The 15456-nt window shown below is 35.4% G+C and overlaps 1 protein-coding gene and 1 long non-coding RNA gene across 2 annotated transcripts; one reads left to right on the forward strand and one right to left on the reverse strand.

Moving 5' to 3' along the window:
* Window positions 1–355: 355 nt before the first annotated feature.
* On the reverse strand, window positions 356–1749 carry LOC146921600 (uncharacterized). The gene is made up of 2 exons (XR_015012188.1): window positions 1393–1749; window positions 356–1238 (listed from the first exon to the last, which is right to left on the reverse strand). It is a non-coding gene; the product is annotated as an uncharacterized LOC146921600 (long non-coding RNA).
* Window positions 1750–5984: 4235 nt separating this feature from the next.
* LOC146921601 (transmembrane emp24 domain-containing protein p24delta9-like) lies at window positions 5985–7873 on the forward strand. Its single transcript, XM_085714956.1, has 4 exons — window positions 5985–6515; window positions 6741–6953; window positions 7368–7444; window positions 7538–7873. Exons 1-4 carry the CDS (start codon window positions 6285–6287, stop codon window positions 7680–7682), a joined length of 666 nt encoding a protein of 221 aa, XP_085571082.1. The 5' UTR covers window positions 5985–6284; the 3' UTR covers window positions 7683–7873.
* Window positions 7874–15456: the final 7583 nt, after the last annotated feature.

Consider the following 15456-nt stretch of genomic DNA (forward strand, 5'->3'; position numbering starts at 1 on the left):
CAGTTCATTCAAACCGTTGCATAATTCATTAAAAGACCATGATTGAAAAGCTTGTTTTAGGCCACGGTTTTGACTTAACAACGCAGAATAATCGTAGCAAATACATGAAAACACCACAATTAATTACAAGAAATACTTTTTAACCATTGCTTAAAACATACAAACATGTCACAATTTTGAATAATCAACACATATATAATGTTGCATGTTGTTTAAATTATTGTTGCCTATGGTATAAGATACTTCAAGCTATTGTTTTAATCAACTCTTGTATATACAACTGCAATCATGCATCTTTATACTTTTTCCCATTTATAAAGTTATGTGATATCACATTTTATGCAATATTATCAATTAAATAAATATCAAATTGTTCTATATACCTTCAAGTACTTGACAATGATATCTTAATACATTATTTATAAATTCAAAAGATTATAATATAAATTATTCATAACATCAAGTGTATCAAATGTTAATGTAGCCTTTCAAAATATATCCAAGTGTTATAACTAGTAGTTAACTTTATCTCATTACAAAAACCAAAACATAATCTCGGTAGGTCTTCATCGAATTCTTCAAGTTGAATATCATGAAGTCATAAACTCGGGGCTCATTTTGAGGATCATCATCATATTTGTTTCTAATCTAAAAAAAGATCATCTAGTTTCCTATTTTAATATAAAAGATCATCTAGGTTCATATTTATATCACTTTGATCGTTAATTACAACTGATAAAATCTAACACATCTAATTTAAATATAGTTGAATTCCTAACACCACATTCATGATATAAATATATCATCCTTTAAATATAACCTAAAAATTTGAAACAACAAAAGCACAATGTTGATTAGTTTATACCTTTTGATGAGTAGGAGCATAGGTTGATGTCGGATGAATGTGGCGTTGGACTATCACCATTGTGTAAAACATGTCTCAACATATCATAACTACCCAACTTATACATCTTAAGGCAAAACATAATCTAATTATATTGAAATTTTGTAAACTACCCTACAGTCAAAAGAAACTAATGTAATGTATTCCCTAGTCAATTAGATGAAACACTTATAACAATCACAAATCATAACCCAAACTCTAAAATAACAACAAGCAAACTTTAACTTACAATTGCAACTTGTGTTTTGCCATCCAATTCTTTTCCATTTTGGCTTTTTCGAGTTTCAATAAACATCGCAACTTTGGCCACTTCTTCTCCATCCTTCTTTTCCCGCTACATTATTAATCATGTATATTGAATAGAAAAATACTAGTTAATAAGAGATTAAAAAAATATTATTATATTTAGAGAGTTATAGGAAATTACTAAAGTCCATTAATCAAACTAAATTTCAAAAACAAAAACACACATAATAATAATACCATACCAATTTTGCAAGAATTCTAGCAAAATTTGTTCATCTCAAACGATGCATAAACTTTTGCTTTCTCCTGTTAGTTGCATTTTTTTCGCTAATGGTTTGCAATATGAGAAATGATATCATTCTCCAATATATCAACCGTTTCTTGAAATTATTAAGCTAAACACTAGCTTACTTGGACATTATTATGATTCCATTATATCAACAGTTTATTGAAATGACATTCAGATATTCTAACGGTTTCTTAATCTTTCCTTTATATCAGTGTACTTCAGAAAATGATCTCTCATGATATATAACTTGTGTCGTTTCCAAGCATCATTAATTCGGGAAAACACCGCTTTTTTTCCTTCATCAGGAATATTGAACCTCCTTTACAAAATATATATATATATATATATATATATATATATATATATATATTGTCATCAAACGTTGATAAATATTTGATCATTGAAGTGTAAAATTTTACTTCCCATACATTAATATATCTCCATATATATACGACCCATATGATCCTTTTCTTCTTTGAGAAAATATTTGATGTTCTTATAGATCAAGGGACAAAGATTTGAATTCCTTGCTATAGTTCCAAGGAAATTGCTCAGATCTAAAACAGTTTTGCCATCGGTCCAATTATCTCTCCTTCAATGTCTAGAGTAACATATTGACTATATTCTCTTGCATATATTTGTAAACATTGTGTTGCTCCTCGTGTTTTTGTTCGTACTTGTCCCTGTTTTGGCATCAAACAATATAATGTAAGATAAAACATCACACATTACATTACAAACACATATGATTAACAAAATTAACATTAAATCATTTCCTTGATCTTAAATAAAACAAAACATCACCATTTGTTTCAAAAGTTTCCTCATAGTCCGCACTTTCTTTTTGTTATTCAACAACGATGCCTCATTCATCTTCAACTAAATTTTGCAGCTCTTTTTCAACATCTTTCCCTTTTTCTTTAAGAAAGCCATAAATTGACATTGATGGACACAAGAGTTATTTTTGTCTACCTGCTGCCACTTTCATGCCTTACCATTCACTCATATTGAGTCACCACTCTTTTCCTAGGCTGCTCTCTTGCCCTTGATGTTTCATTTTCAGATATTTTCTTGTTTTGTAGTTGTTACTTTGCCTTTGAACTATCATTTCCAACAACATTGGTTTTCATAGTTTGTTGTCTTTATATTGATACACCTGCACCCATTTTTTTTTCTTTGAATTCCTCTTTGGATCTTGAATCTGCATAGCTACAGGTCCTCTACCTTAAGTTGAAGATTAGCCTTTTGGATTTTGGATTATAGGAACTAAAGATTGGCCTTTGCGATATTGAATCTTTAATCCTTCGTGGTCTTTGAGGTTGTTGCAAACGTCGACAACTTGAATTGATTAGTATTTGATTGTTGATCTTACTTGATATTGGGACCCTTGACTTCTGTTATATGTGCATTAGTTTGACCAAGTTCGGCCATTCCCTCCTCACACTTGATTTTGTAACTTTGCATCAACTGAGCACTTGACTTGGTCACTGGAAGCACCCCTTTAACCCATCACATGAGAACTCATGTTTTTCTTGTTGTGTGTTCCCTATTTCATTTTTCCTAAAATTAAAAATATTTAAACACCAAAATAATTAGAGATGGCAAGAGCTCAGAAAGAAGGGTCAATCAGAACTTATTTTCAATGTGTATGTGGCCAATGGACAATAGTTTCCTACACTCTTCAACACATTGTGGTTGAATCATTTAAAAAAAATTATTTTAAATATATACTGTGTCGACATTTTTTAATAATTAGCCGATCATAAAACAGAGAATTCCTAAAAGATTAAGTCTTTACCAAAATATCTCAAATAAAACTAAATAAAGGCCACTTCACAAGTATTATTATTTTTTTGTCGAAAGAAACGAGATTCCATTAAATAAAGACAGTACAACCTACGTATAGCCTAAAACCACAAATCAAGTACAAACAGAGCTCAAAGGACCCATGTTTATGCCTTCAATACAAATAAACACTAAACAGAGAGGCAATGGGGACTATAAAAGATATAATAATCCCTCCTACTCAGTTTTTTTTTTAACAAAGGCAAAACTAATTCATTTCATTCATGACCAAAGAGTACAAATAAAAAATTGACACACTGAGTCTCTAAAGCACATACCATAACCCATGAGTGAATTGTTCTTAAACAAGGCACAATCAACATTACATTTAATAATACCATGTTGGGGTTTGGTTCCAGCGCAAGGTTGAGATGTACCGGAGTGTTTAAGTTTTGCTCTCTGCATACAACTACACTCGTTTAGAGTATCCTTTGCTCGTGTAACATTTATGGCTGAAGAGGTGTCATTGCCTTCCCACAGTTTGACATTTCTACTCTTCCATATGCTCCAAAAAACCATTGTTGCCAATGATTGTTGAGTCAGCGACAATCTGCACAAAAGATCAAAGAACAAACTGGTAAAATCATGTGCAGATGCGAGGAGCTCGCTGATGGTGAAGCCAAGGCCAATTTTCTCCTAGCAAGTTGATAGCTAAGGAAGGAAACAACTATAAAAAAGCTAAGAAAACAAACAGCCTAGAACAAAAGTATTCCTACCGAAATCAATTTTGGTCCACTAGATAAAACCAAAATAAAGAACCTAATTTTATGGTCCGTTTTCACAAAGTAAACATTTTTCTTCCCATGAAACTCTTTTCTTCCCCTTACACTAGTTTTGCGTTTTGTGAATTGGTTTAAAACTGAATCGTGTTTATGTATGTAAACGTGTTTGACTCTCAAATTAATTTAAAACCTGTATTGTATTTTTTCTAAGAGTTTGTTTGGATGAGGTAATTGGAAGATTTTAAAGAATTTAGAATTCTAGGCAATTTAAATGATTCAATTAAATTACTTTGATTTCTCAATACTTTTGTTTGGATGGAATAGTAAAAAAATTCATTGTCATCATTTTTGGACAACTTTTATAAATTTAATTTTTTGAAGCCAAATTTGAAAATTGTAATTAGGGGTCAATTTGTAAATTTCAAAAATTTTGAGGGTCAAATTATAATTTTTGAAAAATTTGAGGGGTCAATTTACAATTTTTTTAAAAATTTATTGAGTTCAAATTGAAAAATTTGGAAAATTTGAGGACCAAAATTCAAAATTTGAAAGTTTATAACAATGAAGAATTTTGAAATTTTAACTTTTAGGTGTCATTTGAAATTCTCTAAATTTAATTTGAACAAAATACTTCATAAAATTCCATCGTTTTAAAAGCTCTTCAAAGTATTACCTAACAATGGAATTTACCTCAAAGTATTTGAATTCCCTCAAAATATTCTCTCATCCAAACACACTCCAAAGGTTTTACACTGAATTCCCATAACATTTCAAAATACATGCTAGCAAATTTTTGCAATACAATAACACATCCAAAATCATGGTTATGCTTTCAATAAGTCATTATACTATATCAATTATTTAAAAAGATTGCTATTAAGCTTTCCAAGCGTAAAATAAAAAATTAAATTTCAGAGAACCGAATTTTGTAAAATAAAATAAATTATATTGCACCTAAAAGTGACAACTAATGAATTTTTTTTCAAACAGTAAGTTAATAACAATAGTTGATATTCATTTTAAATCCCCTTTTTTTATATAAAGGCAAGAGAAAGGAATAAACGTCAAACACAAATTCACAAGAGACCAACAAAGAGAAGGTAAACCTAAGCTATCTCTCGAAGTCCAACCCGAGAACAAAGCAGCGCAGGGGGCGAAGAATTCACACCCACCAGTAAGGCCCGGAGAATGCCCAACGGAGCAGATGATACTCGACATCCAACCAGGACTCGTGGGAAGAATTGAGGAAGCAAGCTCGATCATGGGAAGTTTCCCAAGAAACGGGGTTGAAACGGCAAACTCTATCAAAAGAGCGCTAAAGAAGATGATGGATTTAGGTCCAATAGTACTTCTTCACATTCTTAAAAAATAAATATATTTACCATTTATTTCGGAGTAGGATTGAGATATTTGAATTTATATTATATGAAGAATCTTCAAACAAGGGTTAAAATGTAGATTCTTATATGTATTCATAGTAAATTTTAATAAATTATATTTTATCCTTTTTAAATGTAAAAATCCATTATTTATTTTCTAACGGAATTCCATTATTTTACTTAAAATTGTAATTCTTCCCATTGAACCGTTTTATTAATTAACTGTTTATGTCTTGGTCAACCCATAATTCATATGAATGGTTTATTTTTATTGGACCATATGTAAAGGTTTATAGAACGCTTCAACACTGTCAAAAAGTGAGCAATCCTTTAAATATGTTTTTTTTTTTTTTTGAGGAAAAGCAATCCTTTAAATATGTTGCCTCTTATTTATAATAAAGGTTTATCGTTTAAAGAGTGAACAGTCATTCGACACATATGCATTAAGGGGAATATGGTTACAATATTTGAAGAGGCAGCATTGTAAAAAAATAAAACTAAAAAATAATGAAGAGGCAACATGATGATAGAAGGTACCATGTGTAAATTACTAAATTGATCTATCCTTTAACCCCTCAAAAAAAAAATGAACATCCTTTAAAATATTTCAATAATAAAACATATAATCCAAAATAAGAACCAATGAAAGTCAACCACATAACTAACAACAGTCCTCGTGAGCTTAACTCAGTTGGTTGGACAATGCATAAAAATATGCAAGGTCCGGGGTTCAAACCCCGGCCACTACCAAAAAAACATAACTAACAACAAAATTTTGGACAAACACATTATAATATATAGATTAATGGTAATTGCATTCATCACCATCCTCCACAAAAGTACGTGTGTTTTGATTTCTCAACTTTATTCTTTTCATTTCACTACTACCTATCCTGAAAATGTTTGGATTAAACACACAACAACCCTATATGCTTTTTCTTCTTCTTGTAGCTGTTGGACTGTTTTCATATTCAGTTCAATCCATGAGGTTTGATTTGCCAAATGGTAAAGGTAAAGCAAGATGTTTCTCTGAAGACATAAAAAAGGATACAATGGTAGTTGGCAACTACTCCATTGTCAATCCCAACAAGGGTCACCCTTTGCCCGATAACCACACTATCACCGTTCAGGTATATTGATAAATAGAAATGATATTTAAACAACCATTTTGTCATAATTTCCAGTGCATAATTTCGATCTTTGATGTTTAATATGTGCCCTTAGCATTTCCCTTTAAATACACTATATATATGCAATTACATAAAAAAAAAATTGATAAACCAGACTATTTATTTGATTTTAGACAAGCTAGATAAATGAAGATGGTGGTTGAATTAATTGTTGATGTTGATTAGGTGGCTACACATGGAAGTATGGCTAAATATCATCTTGCAGAGCGTGTTCAAGCAGGACAATTTGCATTTACAGCATATCAAAGTGGTGACTACGTAATATGTTTTGTGGATAAAACTGAAGATCCTCAAGTAGCACTCTCTATTGATTTTGAGTGGAGAACTGGAATGGCAGCCATTGATCGGCACGGTATTGCAAAGAAAATCTACGTTGATGTAAGTTTCTCAATTTATTAGTATAAAATCTATGAAGCACTGTTACTCTTTGGATTAGAGGTGTTCCGGTGACACAGACACCGACACCTATGATTACACTAAATTATGTTATTTTCTCAAATTATTATCCGTGTCGGTGTCTATGTGGTGCCTGTGTCTGTGCTTCATAGTATAAAATTAACATGCAAAAATATATCTTATAATTATACAAATGTATAGTTTAAAGTACATGTATTGTCGTTGTCATTGCCATTGTAGGACAATTTTTTTTTTCTTCAGAAATACAGAATTTTAATTCTACGACCCAATTTTTTTTTTTTGGATTTTAACTACCAGAGTGGTAATCTTTGCCAAAAAATCGTGTTAGAAGAAAATTTTTCCATAGACTAATTTGATTTCTCTAACATGTAATAGAATATGACACAAGAGGTAAAAATCTTGCTTGAAACTGCCTTGTCCATTAAGGAAGAGATGTCTTATCTTCTTGAACGGTAAGCATGCACGTTTGTTTATCCATATTTAATTCTATTTTTAAGTATATGGTTCTTATTTTTAATTTACTTTCATTTTTATTTTTTCTACAGAAATACAGAATTGGTAGAGCTCAGTTGGATAACCGAGAATAGAATGCTCTTGATGATTTTCGTTTCATTTTTTGTCTGTTTCTCAGTAGCAGGGTTACAAATATGGCACTTGAAGACCTTTTTTCAGAAAAATAAACTCATATAATAATTTGGAAATATATTGCTTAATTATAGACCTTAATTTTCTTGCGTGACATGTAAACTAAACATGTGTCAATTTAAAGGATACACATAATGGAATAACTTGTATCAAATGGAGGGATAGAATAAGTGTAACCTTTTGCGATGTGTCGAGGATGATCGTGAATGTGATATTTGGTTTGTTGTTGGTCTTGATCTAATTTCTTTTTATGAGGCAAAAGAAAAATATATATTAACAAATGTCCCTTAGAAGTATAAGGTGTCCTTAAAAAGGATTAAAAAGTGGTCGTACATGATTAGAAGGTGATTGTCGGTGTTCCTTTAGTTGGTTGACGAGCACATACGGAGGTTTAGCGAGCACAAATCATGTGCACAACACCGTTAACCTTGATGTCGACATAGTCACTGATATGATAAGTCTTGAGGTACGTTCGACTCCTCGGTCCAACCAGCTCGTTCTTGGTAAAACTTGTGAGGCATTCCCTTGAGAACATATCCAGTTCCATTGAGGACATGTCATAAGATAATCACACCAAACGAGCATACATAATACCTTGACGGGAATATTCTTGTAAACGGCACCGTTAATCCTAACATCAACAAAATCGCTGATGTGATTGGTTCTGAGATATTTCCATATTTTTTCACCTATCTAGTCCGCTCATAGTAGAACTTACAAGGTATCCCGTGGCGAACAAACACCGTTCCATCACCGGCATACCGGGGAAGCTTCAACACTATAGCACGAGCACATCCTTCGCATTATCCACTTCAACAGGATATGTGGCAAAATCTTCACAAGGCCTCCGATCAGTTCCCTCGCTCAGTCTTAAATCATCACTCTTTGCCAAGAGTCACGACATGGGGGCTGCTGTTCTGGACCGATCAGAGACCTAGGCCCAATTGCTTAGGACCAGTAACAAATCAAGCTCAAATGCCACATTTGTAAAATTTACTCGCAACACACCCCTTCCCCGCGAAGGGGGTGCATGGAGCAACTGAGACCAGTTCAAACGAACTATATCGTCTCTTTACCCACGTTCCCACGAATCTCTCTCTGGCGGTTACACTTCCCACAATTTCGTTACCACCGGACACACGTATGTCATTACAACGGCTCTTTATTCACCCACCTCTATATAAAGGGGACTCCTCGCAGTCCCCAAGGTAGAATCTCTCCCACTTCTAAACCCCCATTTCTGACCTCTACTGACTTGAGCGTCAGAGTGTCTGCAGGCACAACCCCCCTGCCGTTCCAGTACTCAAACTAACGCATTTCCACCACCAGCAACCACCGCATTAAAGGAGCACCGACAGTCACCTTCTGATCAGGTACAATCAGCAGCGCCGTCTGTGGGAAAATAGAAGTCATGCCCGTTTTTTACATATAAAAAACCAAAGCTTTCATACTAAAAACAATGACTGCCAACTGTACCAGTATGCGCCTCCAGAGCCAAATCCAACGCCCCAACCGCAATGGACAAACGACCTCTCCATCTCCTGCAGCTAGCCCACGTAGAGGAACCACACCAACGAGTTCCAATCCAGCGGCTCAGTTGCAGGAGCACCCCTCTTGGGTCCTCAACTTCATAACATCATATATTTTATCAAACTTTAAAAATAGAAACCCTAACTGTTCAAACCCTAACTCACGAAGCAACTTTTAGAAGATGAGTAAAAACCTGATGTCGCAAGTTTTGTAGTCGTAAAAGCAGTCAAAGCAAATCAACTATAAAAATAGAAAACCTAACTATTCAGACCCTAACTCACGAAGCAATTTTTAGAAGAAGACGAAGAACAAACCTGATGTCGCAAGTTTCACAGTCGCAAGTTTCGCAGTTTACAGCTTCGCAAGTTTGGAGTCTCAATCACAGTTATCAGTTTCGCATTCAACAATTCATCTTCTTCCTTCAACTGTTCGCATTTGTTTTCTAGAGAGAAAGAAGAGAAATATTGTTTCTCTCCCTACAAATCTCTCTAAAAGATAGTGTTATGCCACCTCACACCCTTATCTCCAACCCATATACGCCACATCTGCGTCCAAGTAGGAGACTTGACGTTTTTTTATTAAATTGTGACGGAATGAATTTAAGTGGCGGACGGAGGTAACTTAAAGGACCAAAATGGGGCAAAAATTAATAAGCGGACCATATTGAAACCTCATAATTATTTAAGGGACCATTTATGTAATTAATCCAACAAGTTTAGAACATTATGAAAATTTCATCTCTAAAAAATGAGTTCAAAATTTGATTTCTAGGTCAACATTTTCATTACTTTAATCTTGAAGTTTTGGAATTGACAAAAAAATGTGTATTTAATTCAGTCCATGTCATGATTTTGTAAATAAAATTTTTATAATGTTATAAGCATGCGGGCAAAAAACATTAAAAAATAAAATTTTAGAAATAATTAAATAAATCTTTTTTTGAAAAATCAAAAATGAAATATATTAACTGTAATATCCCGCTTGTCAGCTAAAGGGAAATTTCATCTGTTAAATGTATCAGAGGACTAAGATTCATGGAAAGTGATTTTGGTGAAGAATGTTAAGTACCACGAAAGATATTAATGAGTAATATCAGTCAAGCATGGGCTTATGTGTTAGTGTCAGGTAAACACGACTAAGGCGAAGGGCAAAGTGGTAAAACGTCGCAAGTGACTATATAAGGCCACAAGGGCCATTTTTCCTCATTTCCCACTTCACTTTCTCTCTCTAGGTTTTGGCAAAACATTTCTCTCCTCCTTCTCTCTAGACTTGCGCCCCCCCTCTCCATCATAATCATCCAATCTTCTTCCAAATCATGATCAAGCAAGGATTAAGGCAGCTTAGCAAGCAAGAAACAAGTGGAGGAAGAGATTAAAGCATGGTTTGGAGGAAAGGGCTAAAGATCAAGGATGAATGGAAGCTAGGGTTTGATGCTTGAAGCTTGAAGATCAAGTGCTAATCATTAGGTGAGTTCTTAGATAGAACCCACCAATGGGATTATGTGTTTAATTGCAAGCAAATCATGATTTTAGTCAAGATTAGAGAAATATGATTTTTAGTACCCCTAGCCTTGATCTTGCTTTGTACATGTTAATATTGCTATGAAAGTTGTTTTATAAAGTATATATATGTTGCTGGATGTTCTGGTGCATTGCAGGAACCATTAGATTGAGTTTTGGGTCAAAAATTGGAAATTTGGTACCACAGACCCGAAGAACTACGCTATTAGCGAAATCTACGCTAATAGCGAAATTTTCCAGATATGCCACGCTCCAGGGGCGCTATTAGCGCAGCCTTCTGGACCAGCCAACATGCTTTTTGGCTGTTGGCTCAGTGTGGGGTCCGTGGTGCGTTGCGATGTTTTTCTTTCAACGTTTTACAACTTTATAGCCCTAAAACAACATCTAGGCAATGCACATAACATCAAATGATTCCTGAAAAGAAAATCATGGCAATCTTAACATGAATGGCAAGTGTGATTCAAGAGAGTTTAGCCGAATTACTCGGGTAGCAAAGAACTAGGCATGGGATGAAAATAGAGCCTTGACATAGCTTGTAAAGAACTAGAATAGTTAGTAAAGAATAGAATGTTAGGCATGAGTAGTATGCTTGATTAGATGCGAAGTGATATAGAGTATTCTCTCCGCATAAAAACTAGAGAGCCATACAAGTATGGCAAGACGTGAATTGATTAGACATCTCTTCACATAGCAAGTTAAGCAAGCATATAGTTTACCTCCAGTTGGATCGTATAGGCATCCGAGGTAAAAGAGATAGCTAGCATAGATTTAATACTCATGTATATATATAGACCAAGACTTTAAAGTTAAGGTGCCATGTCTCTTGTGTCCACACTAGGTTGGCTCAAGGGGTTTCCATTAGGTGAAACGGGGTTAGCCGTAAGGAACCCGCATGTCACTTAGTAAGAAAGATGTAGTGGTCGTGTCTTTTGTGTCCACACTAGGTTGGTGCAAGGGGTTTCCATTAGGTGAAACGGGGTTAGCCGTAAGGATCCCGCACGTCACTGCAGGAGTGTCGTTGGTTATACCTTAGATAGGTTTCCATCGGATAGATAGGGATTGCGCTCGGGGTTACTCCACTCGGGGCTTTCCGTAAAATGAACTCAGATAATGTTTGATTGTTAAACGCTAACTTCATGAATGAATCTGACTGTGCATATTATTAGATATATATTATGTTATGTCATAGAGCCTTGACGTATATCGTCAAGAATTAGTAGAGCCTTGACATAGATCGTCAAGAATAGTAGAACATAGACGTAGACCGTCGAAACTAGTATGATAGCCAGATAAAATACGTTGATAGAAACATCATATTATGCATTAGAGAAAATAGAGAAAGATATACCGATGACAATCTTAGGTTTTCCCTAATCGTCCGGTTTAGAATCGTGTCATGATTATAGTATGTTTAGGCCTTGATACGTATAGCGTATTCTTGGCATTGCGGTTTTAGATTCCCCTCGACCGCCATGACACGTATAGAAGTGAAGCCTATAACAAGTGAGATAAGACTATGACGGCTCTAGTATGCACGACCGTCTACGTATGCAAGTCCCCACACACGTATAATCAACCGTCAGGTTGTATTTTAGACACGTGGTGACCGTAGGTTTCCCCTGAGGTTACCTATAGCCTAGGATTTAGGGGAACTCACTGAGACCTTATGTCTCATCCCAATCCTTATTTGTTTCAGATAAACAGGTTGGTTTAGCAAGCTAGTAGCCGAATGGATGATGCGATAAGTGTTCGTTCGTACCTGCTGCAGGATGGTGTGGATAATAAAGGATGCATTTATAATATTCTTAGAGAAGTTGAGTTGTATTATTATGTACGAACGTATTTGGTTGTATACATATTCATCCGTAGTTGTTTTGTTGTAAATTTTTAATGTACCCAATACTAAACTTAACGCACGTGCTAGACATTCTAGATACGTCTAGTATGGGTGTTACATTTGGTATCAGAGCAGGTCGATTCAGATCGTGCCTTGGGTCATTAAGTTACAACAAAGGTAGTGGGACCATTGGGTTCCGGGTGATTGTTCTAGTTGTTGTTGTTAGTTGAGCCTGATCAACTCAATTTAGCATTCGACGATTAGAATGGATGCCTGAGAGCTTAATAGGACCCTGGAGGAACGAAGTATGTGAAGAAGATGCACTGGAAAGTGTGAACTCAGAAGTAAGAACTCGGAACGAGTATTAGTAAGAAGTTGATCGTGCCAGTAGGCAGTCGGTGAACTAAGTAAGTAGAAGTATGAATCCTCCGGGAATGTAAGACATGATGAGAAGGGTCGTTCCGATAGTGTTGGGTAAGTTGTTAATGATACTTCGTATACCCGTAAGTGAAGAATATGGAAATATTTTAGCAGGACCTGAAGCTTCAGTAAGGGTCATAGTTAGAACGGAATTGTATTCCGGAAAGTTAGCGCAAGGCTACAAGATAGAGAGCAGTCGACGTATGTTGGCAGAATTAGTAGACTCTCAGGATTAGTGTTATGTTATTGAAGTTACGGACTTGAATGTTCAAAGTGAACAAGGTTCTAGTGTTCGGGAAGCTACGTTAAGCGGCAACACAGAGAAGTAAGCTACTCGTAGTAGAAAAGGATTCAGTGAAAGTTTTATGTTATCAGGAATGAAGCATCAGTTTCTAAAGTGCCAAGAATTGTATAGAATTAGGTTGATGCTTGCCCTGCATATGTAGTAGAATATATTTTAGATGTTGGGAATGACTGATGTGCATTGATTTACTTGAGAAATAAAATATATGCAAAGTATGTTTTGAAAAATTGAGCTGAAGGAACTCATCAATAGGGAACCTGGAGCAAAATTTTCGGTTTTCCCAAAACTTTTAGTTCGTCTCCAGGGAATTCAGTGACTATTGGAGAGTTGTCTTCACCATCTTTTATGCAACGAAAAATTGTTTTGATATCGAGTGACGAATGCATATCACATCCTAAAGTTTTCAAAAAAAAAAAAAATATATATATATATATATGGACCGTTAATGTACAATTAAGAGCTCAAACGCCCTCCAAAAGGGCCAAAAACGGCCTTAGGCAAGACCCCTTAAGGGTGCCACCTTTAAAGGCTTCTAGAAACATCTAGAATGCTCTAAAAGCATCCTATGCGACCGACGTTATAGATTCATCACTTCGTCTTGTTCCAAAACTCGTGCTTGGGGGGCTGTGAACCGTCATAATATTCCTAAAGGGCTTAGACGCCCTCTAGAAGGGCTCAGACGCCCTCCAGAAAGGCTGCCAAGGCCCAGGCGCGTCTTCCTAAGGATGCCGCCCTCCTTAGCTTCCAGAAGCTTCCAGAAACCGCCCAAAATACACAAATACCCCCGTTGCTTGGGAGCCAAGCAACCGAAACCCAAGCCCATAGCAGGCTATAAATACTACTCTTGAGATCATTCTCAAGGCATCTAATCATCAGTCTAAACCCTAGAATCCTAGTATTCCTTACCGTACTTTTCTGCAAGTACAATATATATATAGGCATGGGCAACCATCAACGAAAATTGATTCGGTTTAACGTGACTTTGGAAGTTAATGTGTCAAGAGATAAGAATGAGTTAGGCCAAGAGTTTAGAGGCACCAGCATCTAGAATGGAAGTCACAGATGTAAAGGCATGAAGAAAGAGTTAAAGTGGTGCAGAGTCTTATGACATCGCAAGGTTCTTGGATTTTGCAGAGTTATGAGTACCCCTCGAATCTATGTTTTGCTTGATTGACTTGCTAAGGCTCGTTAGGATGCTAAATCGTAAAGTTTACAAGATTTTAGAAAGACATACGCATATGGGTGATTGAAGTTGACAATTTTGAAATTCAAAATGAAATTTTGTAGGTACCGGTTTGTTACGACTCGTATAGTTGAGCTAAACTCACTAGGACTAAGATTTGATTACACATACGTGTTATCAACTCGTTCTGTGAATTTAGAGTAATGACTGGGACCTAGATTCAGTATATGTTTTTATATAGTTGAAAATCATCAACGTCAATGACCCGTGTGACAATTTACGAAATTTTCTTAGAAAGAAAAAAATTAACGAGCAAGCATAGGAAGGATTAAGCAAAACATAGTATGCGAGATACGAAGCTACAATATGCAGAAGGGAGTATGTCCGAATGCAAGATGAGTCTACCATGGGATGTTGTAAGAGCGTTTCATGGAATAGTAGTTATGTAATAGCAAAGATATGCTCCTTGAGTTAAGTTGCTCGGGAATAAGAGTAGGTATGACATTGATATGTCCAGAGGTAAGTTTCCTTGAGATTCAATCTTACCAGCAAAGAGTAGAGAGAGGTTGCAGAGTAGCATGCAACATAGAAGTATCGAGTAGAGTTCAAGCAGATATTGATGTAATAGTAGAAGAAGAATAAAGTTCACTCGTCTCAACGGATCAGAGTATTGGTTGAAGCCAACCGGTGGGAATCAGAGTAGCGCAACTGAAGTTAATTGATTAAGTTGCGAACAGTAGCCATGGAACATGGAATTTTGTAGTAAGAATCTTCGTGAAAATGTTCGAGATAGAAATACCATTTCAGTGAGAAGTATTATGTGGAAGGCGAGGAGTTCTCGTTATGTAAGTAAGTATAGATGCTTACGCAGCCAAAAATGATTAAAGTAAAAGTTCAAAGAAGGCATCTTCACTCAGGTAAGATGAGAAAGACTAGAGTTAACACAGATGGATTAATCGAGTTGCCTTTTGGTGATGTCGAATGCGTAGAAGAGCTGTTGGTTAGTCAGAAAGAGTATGTGCTAT

The sequence above is a fragment of the Medicago sativa genome, chromosome 5, assembly GCF_051527215.1.
Source record: "Medicago sativa cultivar Bolivia chromosome 5, Bolivia_mono, whole genome shotgun sequence".
In the NCBI taxonomy this organism is placed as follows: domain Eukaryota; kingdom Viridiplantae; phylum Streptophyta; class Magnoliopsida; order Fabales; family Fabaceae; genus Medicago; species Medicago sativa.